Below are 14702 nucleotides of genomic sequence, written 5' to 3'. Positions count from 1 at the left end.
CAAATGGACTGAATAACAGCCTCTTCCCAAAAGCTGTGGCACTATTGAGCTCAGACATCTAATATGCTGCCATCACTGGGCATGTGCAATATTTATTTACTTATATGTCACTTTGAGCCACTGATTATGTTTAGTATTTCTATACCAACCACGTGTCATTCAACACTCCAATACTCCATCACTTTATATCTGTACATGAGACCTTTGCTGTACTTTTGAATTGTATGTAATGTATTTTAACCGTTAATCACATTTTATGCTTTATATTGCTTATATTTTGTACTAATATAATAATCTGCGAAGTAAATGTGTGTGAACCTCAAATTGAACCATTTGACGCTGACGCAATAGCAATTTAGCTGTGCTTGCATAATGACAATAAAGTTCTTGAATCTTGAATCTTGAATAAACATTGCCAAAAAAAAAAAAAAAAAGATACTGCAATACAGTGATGGGCCTGCATAGGCTGCAACAGGCCTGCATCACATCCTGAGAAGCCAGCAGTCATTTATCTAAACACACTCCAGACTCTGTTTTAAAGAGACAAAGTGCATTTAAATCTGCACTGCATGAAAGAGTCTAGTCCAACAAAGTGAAAGTGTGTGTATTTGTGCTCTTGGTCCTCGTATTTGCAGTAAGAGGACAACTGAAATAAGAGCTGCCTCCTGCCAGGACACAGCTCTGCTTTCATTCTCCAGTGGAGATGTGATCAGACAACCAACAAACATCTGAAACAAGATAAAATACATTTGACTGACTTTTTGAAGACTGCTGACAGCATGTTTTGACTGCAGTCAGAACGGTGGATTCCTGTTGCATCAAATCAGAAAAAATAGGAAGTTATTCTACAGCACTAGTTTCACTTGTGCAATAACAATCTGTTCATGTGTGAGTTTGAACACTAAAAACCCATTATGTTAAAATTTGACCCAGATATACTCAGAATTAACAGACCTGTTCACTGACTTTGTCACAGGTGGTCACAATTGTTTTAAAATTGTTTTCTTTATTCATATTTTCTTTCTTTTCTTTTATATTATATAGTATGATATGATATGATATGATATATGATATATGATATATGTTATTATGCAGAAGTAATAAGAGCGGCAGCAGCAGGTTGTTGATGTTAAGTCACTTCCTGTAGTTTCCTCTACAGCTGCGTTGCTGTATCGTATCGACCATGAATAATAATCAATACCGGATGATGATCGATCAGCTGTGACTGACAGCCGGCGGTGAGGAGGTGATTTCAGGGATTTCAGAGACTCGGTAAGAAAATCCACTAAAATGTGACTTGTGTGTGTGTGTGAAATGTTGTTCTGAGAAGAAACTGAAAGTAAAGACGCTCCTTTCCTCAGCGGGAACATCCCGACTTTCACTCTTTACACAGAAGCTGAAAGTCTACAAGTGTGAAATAAATCAACTGTAGTTGAAGTGATGAACGCAGTAAAACAGATTTCAGATGTTTGGTTCAGTTTGGATGATAGAAACAGCAGCAGCAGCAGCAGCAGCAGCGGGGATTCCCCTCAAACTCAAACATCTCAACAAACTGACTGTAATGTGTTTAATGTGTTTATTGACTGTTGATGGAGGTCATTATCATTACAGTCACATTTTAACGTGCGTGCGTGCGTGTGTGTGTGTGTGTGTGTGTGTGTGTGTGTGTGTGTGTGTGTGTGTATGTGTGCGTGTGTGTCAGCACGTGGCGCTGACATTTGAATTTATAACGCCTGATCGCGCGCGGTTATGATCTCATTTCATACATTTTTTCAACAATTTTATTTCCTTTTTTCTTTTAGTCGAGTGCAGCTTTGCTTTCAGAAGAGACATGAAGTCCAAGTTTCATTTTTTAAAAGGCGAATGTTATTTCCTGCATTTACAGTTTTTTATAAACCAATAAATCGATAAGAGCCCATTAGACGTATAGGGAAATTTGTTATTAAGCTTCTCAAATTAGATGTAAACAGTTGTATGATTTATGCTTTAACACTACTTTAAAAATGTTGCCATAGTTTCCTGATAGTTGATGATAGAAAGTTATATTTCCATCTTTACTACCAGCAGCTCTGTTCTGTCTGTCTGATCTGTGACTGATGATCATCTTCTAGAATATCAGCCGCATTGTTACTAAAACACACAGATTCACGAGGACTTTTTTGTAAAAACACGCAGAAGAGTTTGCATTATTTTTTAACCCTGAGTAATGTCTGCAGGTCATCCTGTTGAACTGCAGGTACAACTTCCACCAATCAGAGTGAAGGACAATAGATTATATGTAGCCTGAGAGGTGAAACTCGGGGCAAAATAAAAGTCACTCCATTCTTAAAGGGCAACTTCACAGTTTTTCAAGTGTGTCTTAAAACAACAGTCTGGAGCCCAAATGAACATTAAAGCTGTTTTTCTTGCTGTAATCATTCCTCCTGTTCATACTGACCATTAGAAGATCCCTTCATAATGACCTTACAATGGAAGTGATGGGGGACAAAATCCACAGTCCTCCTTCTGTACAAAAATGGATTTAAAAGTTTATCTGAAGCTAATATGAAGCTTCAGCGTCCAAATGAGTCAAATCAAGTAGATATCTTTCAACGTTACAGTCTTTTTAGTGCCAAAGTTCCTCTTTTTGTAACTATTCTTCCACCTGCAGCTCAACAGGGAAACACTGTCCGAGGAAACACAAAGAGGGAATTTGATGCTAAAAAGACTGTAAATGTGTCAGATATCACCTTGATATGACTAACTCAGACTGATGAAGCTGAATAGAAGCTTCACAGAGACTTTTAAATGACTGTGTGGACACACTGTGGATTTTGGCCTCCATCACTTCCATTGAAAGCACATTTGAAGGATCTTTTAATATCCAGTATGAACAGGAGGAACGATTACAGTGAGGAAAACCTCTTTCACTGCTCATATGGACACCTGACTGCTGGTTTATGACATAAATGAAAAATTATGAACCGTCCTTTAAGATTTGTAGCTGTGAGATCATAACTGAAGGTGACTCTCATCTGGATTTTGGCAGCTGGACGCCGTTGTTATAGAGTCTAGTGAGGATATACAATTGAAACTGTAATGCTACTTATATATATTTAAATGAAAAATCAAAGAAAAAATACCTTTATGTAATATTATTATAAACACTCACTGTCCAAACTTCATAATCCATAAATAAGGAGTTGGCAGGCAATGAGGTTTTTAAGGACTTTTCATTGGAGGGTCATTAAGTGGCGCAGTGGAAACACAGGCCTATATGTCTTATTTATTTATAACTCTGTCTGGGGTTGTAGCTGCAGGCAGATGTCATTTTCCCATTAATAAGTGATGGATAACAGTAACAGCTTATCTTATTACTCATTTGGCTAAAGATGACTCATACATGAATATTATGTTCTGTGTTGCACTTTGAGACTAGAGACGTACTTTGTTGTTATCTGCACTCAGCAGCAGCTTCATCCATGGCTGACTGGAAGTACTGTTGTTGTTGTCGTTGTTGTTGTTGGCATCAACACACCATTTCAGTTCTATTATATAAAGAACTTTACCGAGAGTTCTGCCTCTCAGGCTGATATCACTCACTGAGGACGTTAACATGTGAAACCCAAACAGAACCATTTGATTGGTTGAGCTTGTTGGAGCTGCACAAACTCTGACACGACTCTTATTAGTAGAGCTGCAACTAACAATTATTTTCATTATGGATTAATATGTTGATTATTTTCTCGATCAATCGATCAGTTGTTTGGTCTTAAAAATGTCAGAAAATGGTAAATAATGTTGATCAGTGTTTCCCAGAGACGACGTCTTCACATGTCTTGTTTTGTCCACAACACAAAGATATTCAGTTACTGTCATAGAGACTAAAGAAACCAGGAAATATTCAGATTTAAAAAAGCTGGAAGCAGAGAATTTGTACATTTGCTTCTTAAAAAAATGACGCAAAATGATTAATCGATTATCAAAACAGTTGGTGATTAACTTAATAGTTGGCAACTAATCAGCTTATCATTGCAGCTCTACTTTTTAGGCAAGAAAAGTTATTGTTCTATCTGCTTTTTATCATTTTTAAAAAGTTGCCATATTTCGATTTACAGACACAACAAATCAACATGATTAAGCACAATGACAGTGACAGATTGATCATAATTTGTCAGTCAGGTAGACACACATGCATCCAGTCATCATTTTAATTTAATTATAAAATGTCAATACAGAGTCATATGTTCTCATTTCACTAGTCTGGAGAGCAACGAGGGATCCAAACAATGGAAATTAAAATTAGCGAATCTCTCACCAAGTCTTTTAAATCACCTTTATCTGTTCGGTGTGGCCTCCTGCAGGCTCATGGCCACAGCAGACACAAAGACGGGAGGATCTGAGGAGTCCAGTTTGCAGTCTGAGGAGTCCTTGAGGAGGTCTGAGGAGTCCAGGATGAGGTCGACGGGCCCCGTGAGCTCCTGGGAGACGGAGCTGACCTCCATCCAGCACTGCCTGAAGTTTGTGTTGAAGCTGAAGGAGGAGTTTGTTTGTCCCGTCTGCAGAGGGGTCGTGCTCAACCCCCAGCAGAACTCCTGCGGACACATCTACTGCTTCCACTGCCTCCAAGGACTGCTGTATGGGCCAGTCCACCTTAAAATATACCTTTCAGTGACATAGACCACTTTAAAACACCCTCACAGTGACCCAGTCCACCTTAAAACATTCTCACAATGACCCAGACCACCTTAAAAATACACTTCATAATAATACAGACTGCCGTAAAACATATTTATGATGACACAATCCACCTTAAAACATACATGTGCTGAGAAAGTCCACCTTAAGTCACAATGACACATTCTACCTAAAAATATGCTTACACTGAGACATACCACCTTAAAACACATTTTAAGATGACAGTCCACTTTAAAACATACCTGGTTTGTAGTGAACAATGTCAAACTTGTGCTTCTTTGTGTGAAATCTGTGTGAGATGATGATGATAACTGAACTTCTGATGACTGTTACCATGGCAACTACACCAATTCAAACAGAGCAGGATCTCATTTCGCTGGTACCTGAGTTGTCTGAATCGTTATTCGTTATCGACCATCTTCCTCTCTCAGTCTGCGGTGTGTCTGCTTTGTGTTTCAGGGAGACTTCTTCACCGTCCAGCCCGGCGTGTCCGGTGGACGGACACGTGATCACTCCTGCTGAGGTCAGAAAACATGAACATTCACACCAACACACAGAAATACATTTAGACTTAACTGATAAGATGTGTTTTCACAGTTTAATCACTTAAAGATCTCACTGATCTGTCCTCAGGTGCCTCAAATCAGATTTACACTTTTACACAAGAAATAGCAAAAACTGTCATGAAATGTTGTGATGTCATTCCTCCAGAGCGTAAAATAAGACTATGAAATAATCATGTGCATAAAGTGTCAAATATAATACATTAGTGACATAAAAACAAACTAATAAAACTGTCAAATTATTTCACAAATAATTGGTTTATTTATATATTTTCACACAATTCATTCATGTTATTATGTCACATTATTGTTTAGTTCCTCTGACAGCAGATGAGGGTTAGCGTTAGGGTTAGGGGTTAGCGTTAGAGTTAGGGTTAGGGTTAGGGGTTAGCGTTAGGGTTAGGGGTTAGCGTTAGGGTTAGGGTTAGGGGTTAGGGTTAGGGTTAGGGTTAGGGAATAGCATTAGCGTTAGGGTTAGGGGTTAGGGTAAGGGTTAGGGTTAGGGGTTAGGGTTAGGGTTAGGGTTAGGGAATAGCATTAGCGTTAGGGTTAGGGGTTAGGGTTAGCGTTAGGGTTAGGGTTAGGGGTTAGGGTTAGGGTTAGGGGTTAGGGTTAGGGTTAGGGTTAGGGTTAGGGAATAGCGTTAGCGTTAGGGTTAGGGTGATCCACACTCAGCGTCACTGTAACAGCAGAGCCAGTGTGTGTTGAGTGAATAATGTAGCCAGAACTTCCTGTTTTTACACTGCTGCCATGTTGAGGAACAGACTTCTACACATCCAGATGTTAAAAATGAGAGCAGCTTATTGAAGTCACATTATTTTTGATTTAAACTGGATCTCAGGATTGTACTGTTTAGTTTTTATTTTTAAATGTCTTGTGTTTCTTTATGTTTCTTTGTCTTTTAACATCTTGAGACCATGTTGGAAATAAGTGTTTTCACTTTGGCATGTTAGTCTGTAATCAATAAATAAATTGTATCATTTATATCTGTATATACTAACAAAGAGTTTTGTCCCTGCAGGTTTTCCAGGACAACTGCTGCAAAAGAGAAATCTCCGGTTTAGAGGTTTACTGTACCAACTCCCCATCCTGCACCTCCGTCCTCACCTTACACCACCTGCAGGTAAACTTTATACTCCAGCAGCTCATGTCTGAAGGATTATTATAGACATATTTATCCTATATTTGAGCTCACTTGGTCACAGCAGACATTACAGGCAATTTAGTGACCAGTAAACATTTATTCCACAGACTGATTTGGGTGGATATAGTGTGTGTGGTCTACATTAAAACAAAAAGGAACAAAGGAATAAACCTACATGTTAATTATGTACAGTAGACATACTGCTGAGCTTCCAAATCCACAGTATTTAGGACTTTTCAAAACATTACCAAAAGAGGTCACAAGATGGCGTCTGTGATACATGAAATAGCTCTACAGGCTTCATATTAAAGGACAAGTTCCCAGTGTTCCCAGTGTATTAAACCAGCAGTCAGGTGTCCATATGAGCAGTGAAAGAGGTTTTCCTCGCTGTAATCATTCCTCCTGTTCATACTGGATATTAAAAGATCCTTCAAATGTGCTTTCAATGGAAGTGATGGAGGCCAAAATCCACAGTGTGTCCACACAGTCATTTAAAGTCTGTGTGAAGCTTCTATTCAGCTTCAGCAGTCTGAGTTACTCATATCAAGTGGATATCTGACACATTTACAGTCTTTTTAGCATCAAATTCCCTCTTTGTGTTTCCTCGGACAGTGTTTCCCTGTTGAGCTGCAGTGGAAGTATAGTAACAAAAAGAGGAACTTTGGCACTAAAAAGACTGTAACGTTGAAAGATATCTACTTGATTTGACTCATTTGGTCGCTGAAGCTTCATATTAGCTTCAGATAAACTTTTAAATCCATTTTTGCACAGAAGGAGGACTGTAGATTTTGTCCTCCATCACTTCCATTGTAAGGTCATTATGAAGGGATCTTCTAATGGTCAGTATGAACAGGAGGAATGATTACAGCAAGAAACACAGCTTTCATGTTCATTTGGGCTCCTGACTGTTGGTTTAACGACAGACTTGAAAAACTGTGAACTTGTCCTTCAGCAGCAGCCAAAGTCATTTAGACAGAATATCAAACTATATGTCACATTTTTTTCAACATCCATAAGTTTAACAACAGTAAACGGTGAATCAAGATGCATTAAGGTTATTATCCATGTTGTCTTATTCCACTAGTTCACTGAAATCTAAGTTGCGTGCCATCATTTAACTAGAGATGTTATGCTCTAAGCAGACGACTCGACACCGTGTCCACCTTTCAATGAAAAAGTATTGCAGCAAGATGTTTGTTGCAAAAATCACATGACCACCCCAAATAAGACCTCATTACGTCATACCCATATCAGAGAAACAAGGTGTCACAGTATTTAAAAACAGAGCTGTAGACTGTTTTAATAGTTTAGACTTCATTGAACTTAATATCAATAAAGACCACTTGGTGACGTTTTATTTTACAGCTTTTTAAATTTTATTTGCAGCTATTTAAGGGTTGACTTTTAGGACATTTTACAGAGAGGGGGTGCAATTTAGTACAAATTATATAAGAAAAATATGAAGAAGTGTTAAGGTGGTTTAGTTGGTAAGTTTCGAGTGTTTAGTTTTGTGTGTCAAACTACATGTTAGCATATTAGGTTGTTTCTTAAAAACTTTATATAAAGCACATTTCCTGTATACTAACAAATTACATAATGCTTTCAAAAAGGCATGTCTGATGATTAACAGTTAGCACAGCAGCTACTTTTAGGAAATTACTGAAAAAATCTAACATGCTGATATGAAGTTTGACACACACGCTAAGGAATTGTCAAGAGTCTCAGTAATTCAGTAATTTTTACTGAACTGCATCATTCTCAATCAATTAACTGCTAATTACTCAAAATATAGCGTTTCCAGAACATTATTTTAAAGGTCCCTTCATTTTATATTAAAATGTTTGTATTAAATCTGAATCTCCTCCAGGATCTTTCATCTGTTACAGTTTGTTTTTTCAGCAGCATCATTTCTCCTCCGCAGGAGCACCTGAGGTCGTGTCAGTATGAGCAGCTGCAGTGCTCCAATCCAGGCTGCAGCGCAACGCTACAGAGGAGAAACCTGCAGGAACACCTGAGCAACACCTGCCCTCACCGCATGGAGCCCTGCCCACACTGCAGGCAGCCGCAGCAGCTCAGCCTCATCCAGGTAACGTCACATCCAAACAGTCACAGCAGTACCAGGTGAGTCCAACAGAGTCTCTTCTGACCCAGTCAGAGGATGAACCGTTAGCCTGCTGTGCTTGTTTAGCTGTGAGGCTTCTGTTTGTGTATCTTTCACTATATGTGACTCCTTTTGTTTTCAAACATATTTGGCCAATAAAGCTTATTGGCCAAGTATGTTTTACTTGGCCAGTGTGTATGTATTTAATTCAATTTTATGAATAATGTAAAGTTTTAATGTCACAGATGATGATTGGCAACCATCAATACTAAAAAGTACAAATGATAGAGGGTTTCTGCAGCTTCACCAAGTTAAATATGAAACATTTTTAACACCAGTTTAGCACCATAAATGTCAGTTTATTTAAATTTATTTCACATTTTTGTCATTACTTCCTGGCAGTTTATAACAAGAATATAACTAATTAATCAGGACCTGGATGTGGATAAGCAGCAGAAAAGCAACAGATGAATGAATGACAGATTAACCAATTAAAAAATAACTTATTAATATAAGGTCAGATGTCTGGAATAATAGATTCGGGCTTTTCCAGCCAAGTTTTGCTAAAATCACATTAAAAACCATTTCATAACTAACATTAATGCCTGTCAGGCTGGAGAAAAATATTTAAGACCTTTGTGATTAAATTTAAGACTTAAATATCTTCTAATGCCTTTTTTGAGGAAAGCTAAATCAATGCTTTTTAAGACTTTTGAAGTCCTGCAGATTCACTGTGATAACACTAACGTCATTGTTATTTGTCACCAAACCAACGCAGCGAAGAAAGAAGCCAGAGACCAGATTTAGTTTACAGTCTCGTTGTAGTTTAAACTTTTATGACTTCTGGTTTTAGTAACACTGGCTCCATGTCAGTCTGTTGGTCCAACACTTTGACCCAGACTGAAATATCTCAACACCTATCAGGTGGATTGTCATAGAACTTTGTGCACACATTCATGTTCCTCTCAGGATAAACTGTAAGAACTTCGATCCTCTGACTTTTCATCTGGACGCCTCTAGTGTCATTTGGTCAAGATTTTAATTTTGTTCAATACTTATGAGGTTTATGAACAAACACCTACAGAACTAATGTCATTCCCATCAGCCTCAGCTGTAGTTTATTGAATTGAATTAATAAATTTAAGATTTCTCATTTACTGCTTGTCAATAAACATGTTCGGATGTTACTCTCAGTCTCGCTGCCCGTAAACCTACAGACATGACAGAGTGAGTGTGTGGCGTTTTCAGTAGAGCTGCAACAATATTCTAATCAGTTAATTTAATTAAGCACCAACTGTCAACTATTTTGACAATCAATTAATTGTCATTTTTTAAGAAGAAAATGTCCAAATTCTCTGATTCCAGCTTCTTAAATGTGAATATTTTATGGTTTCTTTAGTCTTTATGACAGTAAACTGAATAACTTTGTAGACAAAACAAGACATTTGAAGACGTCATCTGGAACATTTTTCACCATTTTCTGACATTTTGTGGATCAAACAACTTATCACTTAATGGAGACAATGTGTCCTGACTGTGTTCTGCAGGATCATGTGTGCAGCGTGTGTCCAGAGGTGGAGGTGAATTGTCCGAACAGCTGTTCCCAGAAGGTCCGCAGACACATGGTGAGCTTGTTACCTGATCATAAACATAACAAAGATCCACAGATTAGACCTTGGCTGTCCCTGCTGGCACATAGCGGAGCACATGTGAGTCTTCTCTGGTCCAGATTTAAATGTTTTACAGGTAAGACTTTCAGTTTGGGCTGAGAATCTGCTCCAGTTAGGAAACGCTCTTAACTTCTAAGATCAATCATTATTGAGAAACGAGGCCTTGAACCTGCTGAAAAACAGCATAAAATTAGATTACCAGTTATATTATTTCTTAAATTAGCCTTTTATCTACCTTTAAATGGAGAAATCATAAGCAGGTTTATCACAAACAGCCTGTCAGACGTCTGCAACTCACAAATAACAGACGTAGAAAATGCGTTAACGAGAGTTCATGTTGTATCTGTTTCTCTTCCAGCTGACAGAGCACAGAGAGTCGTGTCCTGAAGTTCTCATCGACTGCTCTTATAAGAAGTTCGGCTGCTCTGTGCAGGTCTGTTCATCTAGTGAAGGAGTAAAACACCACGGGGAGGAGGCAGAGCTCTCTGTGTTGCTGTAATAACATTATTACCTGACATCAGGTGTCGTTGTCGTGCAGGAAAAGAGAGGGAGAATGAAGCTTCATGAAGACGCTGCTGTCAGTCATCACATGCTGCTGGTTCTGAAGAGCAACACTAACCTGGAACAACAGGTACGTTTAATCTGACTCAGAACACATCTTCAAACAGGAGTCTGTAATTAGTGTTTTACATCATTACTGAGTGACCGAAGATGAACACAGACAGACAGTAACATGTCTGTTAGAAATCTCCATACTCACATACTTATTCAAAAGGTCTATTAAGATGTAAAAAGAAACTTACTGTATTTAGGATATACCACCATACAAGAGTTTAAAAAAGCTCTATTAGTCATGTCCAGATTAACCTCCTGACAGAGCTGATTTATCGTTTAAGTAATTTTCTCAGAAAAATACCAAAAAGTCTCTGGCAGCAGCTTCTCACATGTGTTCCATGATAGGATGGAATAACACAAGCTGTCCCTCAGTTTGATAAAACACAACTTTACAACAAATGAGATCAATAGAAACTAAAACTATTAAAGTCCTTCTTCAACATCAGGACCATAGGATGGAGGCGTTCACATGGGACTCATTGATCAGAATATGTAGAGCCAGATGATGTGAAGTAAACCTGGCTGGTAATCCAGCCTTGGTTAGCTTTGTGAATTTTGGTTTGTTGATATTTTAAAGCAACATCACAAAGAGTTTCTTTTTTTCCTCTTCACATAATAATATTTTTTATGTGATTATGACATATTTTTCTCGTTATTACTACACACTAAATATTAAATTTTTACAAGAAACTTTCCTTTTTATAACAAGGTATCTTTTATTTTGTTATATCACGCCACTTTCTCATTATTTCACAAATGCACCTCGTTAAAACAAGACAGATACGTTTACAAAAAGATCATCTCGACCCTTAAAGTCTGACTGGTTTACTTGGTTTGTTTGGATAAATACATACAAATACTCTTCATCATTCATCATGACCTCTCTGCAGCAATAACTGGTTTGCATATTATTATCATTTTAATTATTATATCTTTTTATTTGCCTTAGATTATTATTGTTATTTTATTTTTGTTTTGGTATCAGTTTGAATTTACACATCGTGGTATCTTTATTTTAGTCCTTGTTTATTGGGTTTTTCAGAGCAAAAAATTCACATTTTAAAACGGTTACAATCAAAATTGTTTTTATATAAACATAGAAAATTGTAAAGCATCATGTACAAGAGATAAAAATCAAACAGGTTCAAATACAAAAATCCCCATAGATGACTTGACCAGAAAAAAAGCAAACATCTAAACAAATCACACAAGGACAAAAAAGAAACAGAGAGAGAAATAAAAAAGAAAAACCCAACAGACAAACCTAACAAACTCTGACAAGACAGTTAACAAAACCCAAACCCGAACCCCACCGCCTGCCGCCACACCACCCAAAAAGCATCACAAAGATTGCAATATTTTTGACATGTTGCAAAAAGGGCCCCAAATCTTTACAAAGTTATTAGAAGTACCCTGTAGTGTAGCCTAAAATCTTCCAACTTAAAAAAGTAGAGGAATCTTTTATTGCATTGTGGTATCTTTTGTCTGTAAACATTTTCCCTCCGTCTCTCTGTGTATTTCAAGTCTCTACAGTCTGTCTCTAGTTTTATTTCATGCTTGGGATGAAACAAGTCAAAGTATCATCCATCCTTTATTTATACCTGCTCACCATGTGCAGGGTCTGTTTCAGCTCGGTACACCTGGACAGGTTGGCAGTCAGTCACAGGCCAGACACATATAGAAGTACTGAATGGGAATGAGACACATTATTGTGATTCTATGAAAATAAACCTTCACGTAGTACAAATTTCATTTTTGCTAATAATCACAGATATTTCTGATAAACCAAGTGACAGACGTGTTTTACCTCAGACTGTTCTCTCCTGGCTCAGATGGATGTTCTCCAGGAGGAGGCGCTGCTGAGGCAGCAGGACGTCCAGACGGACACGTTACTGCTGGCTGGGCTGCAGAAGAAAATCAGACCTCTGCTTCAACAGAGCAACAACCACGAACACATCGTCTCCACAGCTCAGGTCAGTACAAGTTTCATCCTTACTGTCACTTTTCTTACTGTCTCTGATCAACTCTATTTATTTACATAATCACAAAACCAGAAGTCATTGATTCAGGATCTGCAGGCCTCAGTGTCAGAGCAGCATGAATAAACATGTCACCTCTCCGTCTGCCGGTATGATCAGAGGACTCTGAGCAAGCACGAGGACGTCCTGTCCACCGTCCAGCTGGAAATCCAGCAGGAGTCTCGAGGACTCGGTTCTGGTCTGGAGTTAGAGCAGCTCAGAAGCTCTCTGGATGCTGTGATCCAGGAAGTGTCGTCAGCTGAGGCCCTCAGAGAGCACCTGGGTAACGAAACCTGCATCTTTACATCTATAAACCTGCTTCAGACTTACATTCAGCTGCAGGAGTGAAGGTTACTGTTTTTCTTCTGGACAAGATGATCAGTAAATACACTTCAACACTGATGTTTTCTTCTTTCAGGAACTTTGGAGGAGAATCTGAAGCGTCACTCAGGTCTCCTGGATGTCCATGCCGCTCAGCTCAGCCGTAACATGCAGCACCTGCAGGAGCTCGAGGCGACGTCCTACGACGGCAAACTGATCTGGAAGATCCAGGATTTTAGGAAAAAGCAGGAAGCTGAGGCCAAAGGTCAGTCACCGTGCCTGAGCAGCGTGCCATTCCACACCGGGCGCTGTGGCTACAAAATGGCCGTCAAAGCTTATCTGAACGGGGATGGCGAAGGCAGAGGGACTCACCTGTCCCTTTACGTTGTGCTGATGCCGGGAGACTTCGACGCTCTGCTGCCGTGGCCTTTCAAACAAACCGTGTGTCTGTCTGTTCTGGATCAAAGCGGTGCCGGAAACCATCGCAGTCTCAGCTTCAGACCCGACCCAACATCCAAAAGCTTCCAACGACCCGCCGCCGACGGCAACGTCGCTGTCGGGTTTTCATGCTTCATCCCCCTCAACAAGCTAGAAACTCCTCAAAATGCTGCGTACGTCATCGACGACACAATGTTCGTCAAAGTGAAGGTGGATATGGCAGGTTTAGATCAACTGTAAGCTTTCTCCCATCACTTGTAGGATTTTAATTTTACTTTGGCACCGCACAGACTGCTCCAGTTTTCAATGAGACTGTTTTCAGCAAAATATGCAATCAGATTAATGTGAAAGATGCTTTAAAACATTGTGGCTTTTAGCTTCAGGATCAACTCAGGGATTATTCGTCTTTGTTCCTTTGGTACGAGGTCATGATGTAAAGTTAAAGTTACAAAGACAAAACTGTTCTCCTTCCTCTTTGGTATCATTCACACTGTATGCTGTTGTTGCAGCTCTGCACTGAAGCTATTTGATGAAATATTTAAACCACAGACTTCATGTTTTACAGCTGCATCAGTCCATAAGATGGAAATATTCCACACACATTTACCCAAAATTCATCCTGACGGATTTGTTGTGTTTGGAGTCTTTGAGATCTTGTACGTTTGTACAAACAGCATGAGTTCATAAAGGTGGAGTCACACATGGGTTCAGTCTGTAGCAGTGACACTGACATGGAAGGATTACTGATTGTCTGCTTTGACAAATTCAATAATAATATGAACAGAAATGTTTTTAAGCTATTACAAATGATGTAGCGTGTCTTAAAACAACAGTCAGGAGCCCAAATGAACAGTGAAACCTGTTTTTCTTGCTGTAATCATTCCTCCTTACTGCACTTACAATGGAAGTGATGGAGGACAAAATCCACAGTCCTCCTTCTGTGCAAAAATGTATTTAAAAGTTTATCTGAAGCTAATATGAAGCTTCAGCGTCCAAATAAGTCAAATGAAGTAGATATCTTTCAACGTTACAGTCTTTTTAGTCCCTCTTTTTGTTACTATACTTCCACCGCAGCTCAACAGGGAAACACAAAGAGGGAATTTGATGCTAAAAAGACTGTAAATGTGTCAGATATCCACATGATATGACTAACTC

General features: G+C 38.8%; 2 protein-coding genes across 2 annotated transcripts in view; one reads left to right on the top strand and one right to left on the bottom strand.

The window, feature by feature from the left end:
• Positions 1–14702, bottom strand: part of LOC121907047 (NACHT, LRR and PYD domains-containing protein 12-like) — a 63670-nt gene that overhangs the window by 32715 nt on the left and 16253 nt on the right. The gene's annotated exons all lie outside the window — the stretch shown is intronic.
• traf5 (Tnf receptor-associated factor 5) lies at positions 1157–14420 on the top strand. Its single transcript, XM_042426550.1, has 11 exons — positions 1157–1272; positions 4344–4616; positions 5137–5200; positions 6262–6363; positions 8306–8470; positions 10033–10110; positions 10514–10588; positions 10694–10786; positions 12603–12743; positions 12909–13071; positions 13207–14420. Exons 2-11 carry the CDS (start codon positions 4348–4350, stop codon positions 13785–13787), a joined length of 1731 nt encoding a protein of 576 aa, XP_042282484.1. The 5' UTR covers positions 1157–1272; positions 4344–4347; the 3' UTR covers positions 13788–14420.

The sequence above is a fragment of the Thunnus maccoyii genome, chromosome 2 (assembly GCF_910596095.1).
Source record: "Thunnus maccoyii chromosome 2, fThuMac1.1, whole genome shotgun sequence".
Lineage (NCBI taxonomy): Eukaryota > Metazoa > Chordata > Actinopteri > Scombriformes > Scombridae > Thunnus > Thunnus maccoyii.
This window is presented reverse-complemented; position numbering and strand designations above follow the sequence as displayed.

What these genes read in the sequence shown, in the direction of transcription:
- traf5 (XM_042426550.1), top strand. Translation starts at nt 4,348, where the DNA reads ATGGCCACAGCAGACACAAAGACGGGAGGATCTGAGGAGTCCAGTTTG. An exon ending in ACGTGATCACTCCTGCTGAG is followed by an intron (nt 5,201 to 6,261) that starts GTCAGAAAACAT and finishes TTGTCCCTGCAG; the next exon opens with GTTTTCCAGGACAACTGCTG. An exon ending in TCACCTTACACCACCTGCAG is followed by an intron (nt 6,364 to 8,305) that starts GTAAACTTTATA and finishes TCTCCTCCGCAG; the next exon opens with GAGCACCTGAGGTCGTGTCA.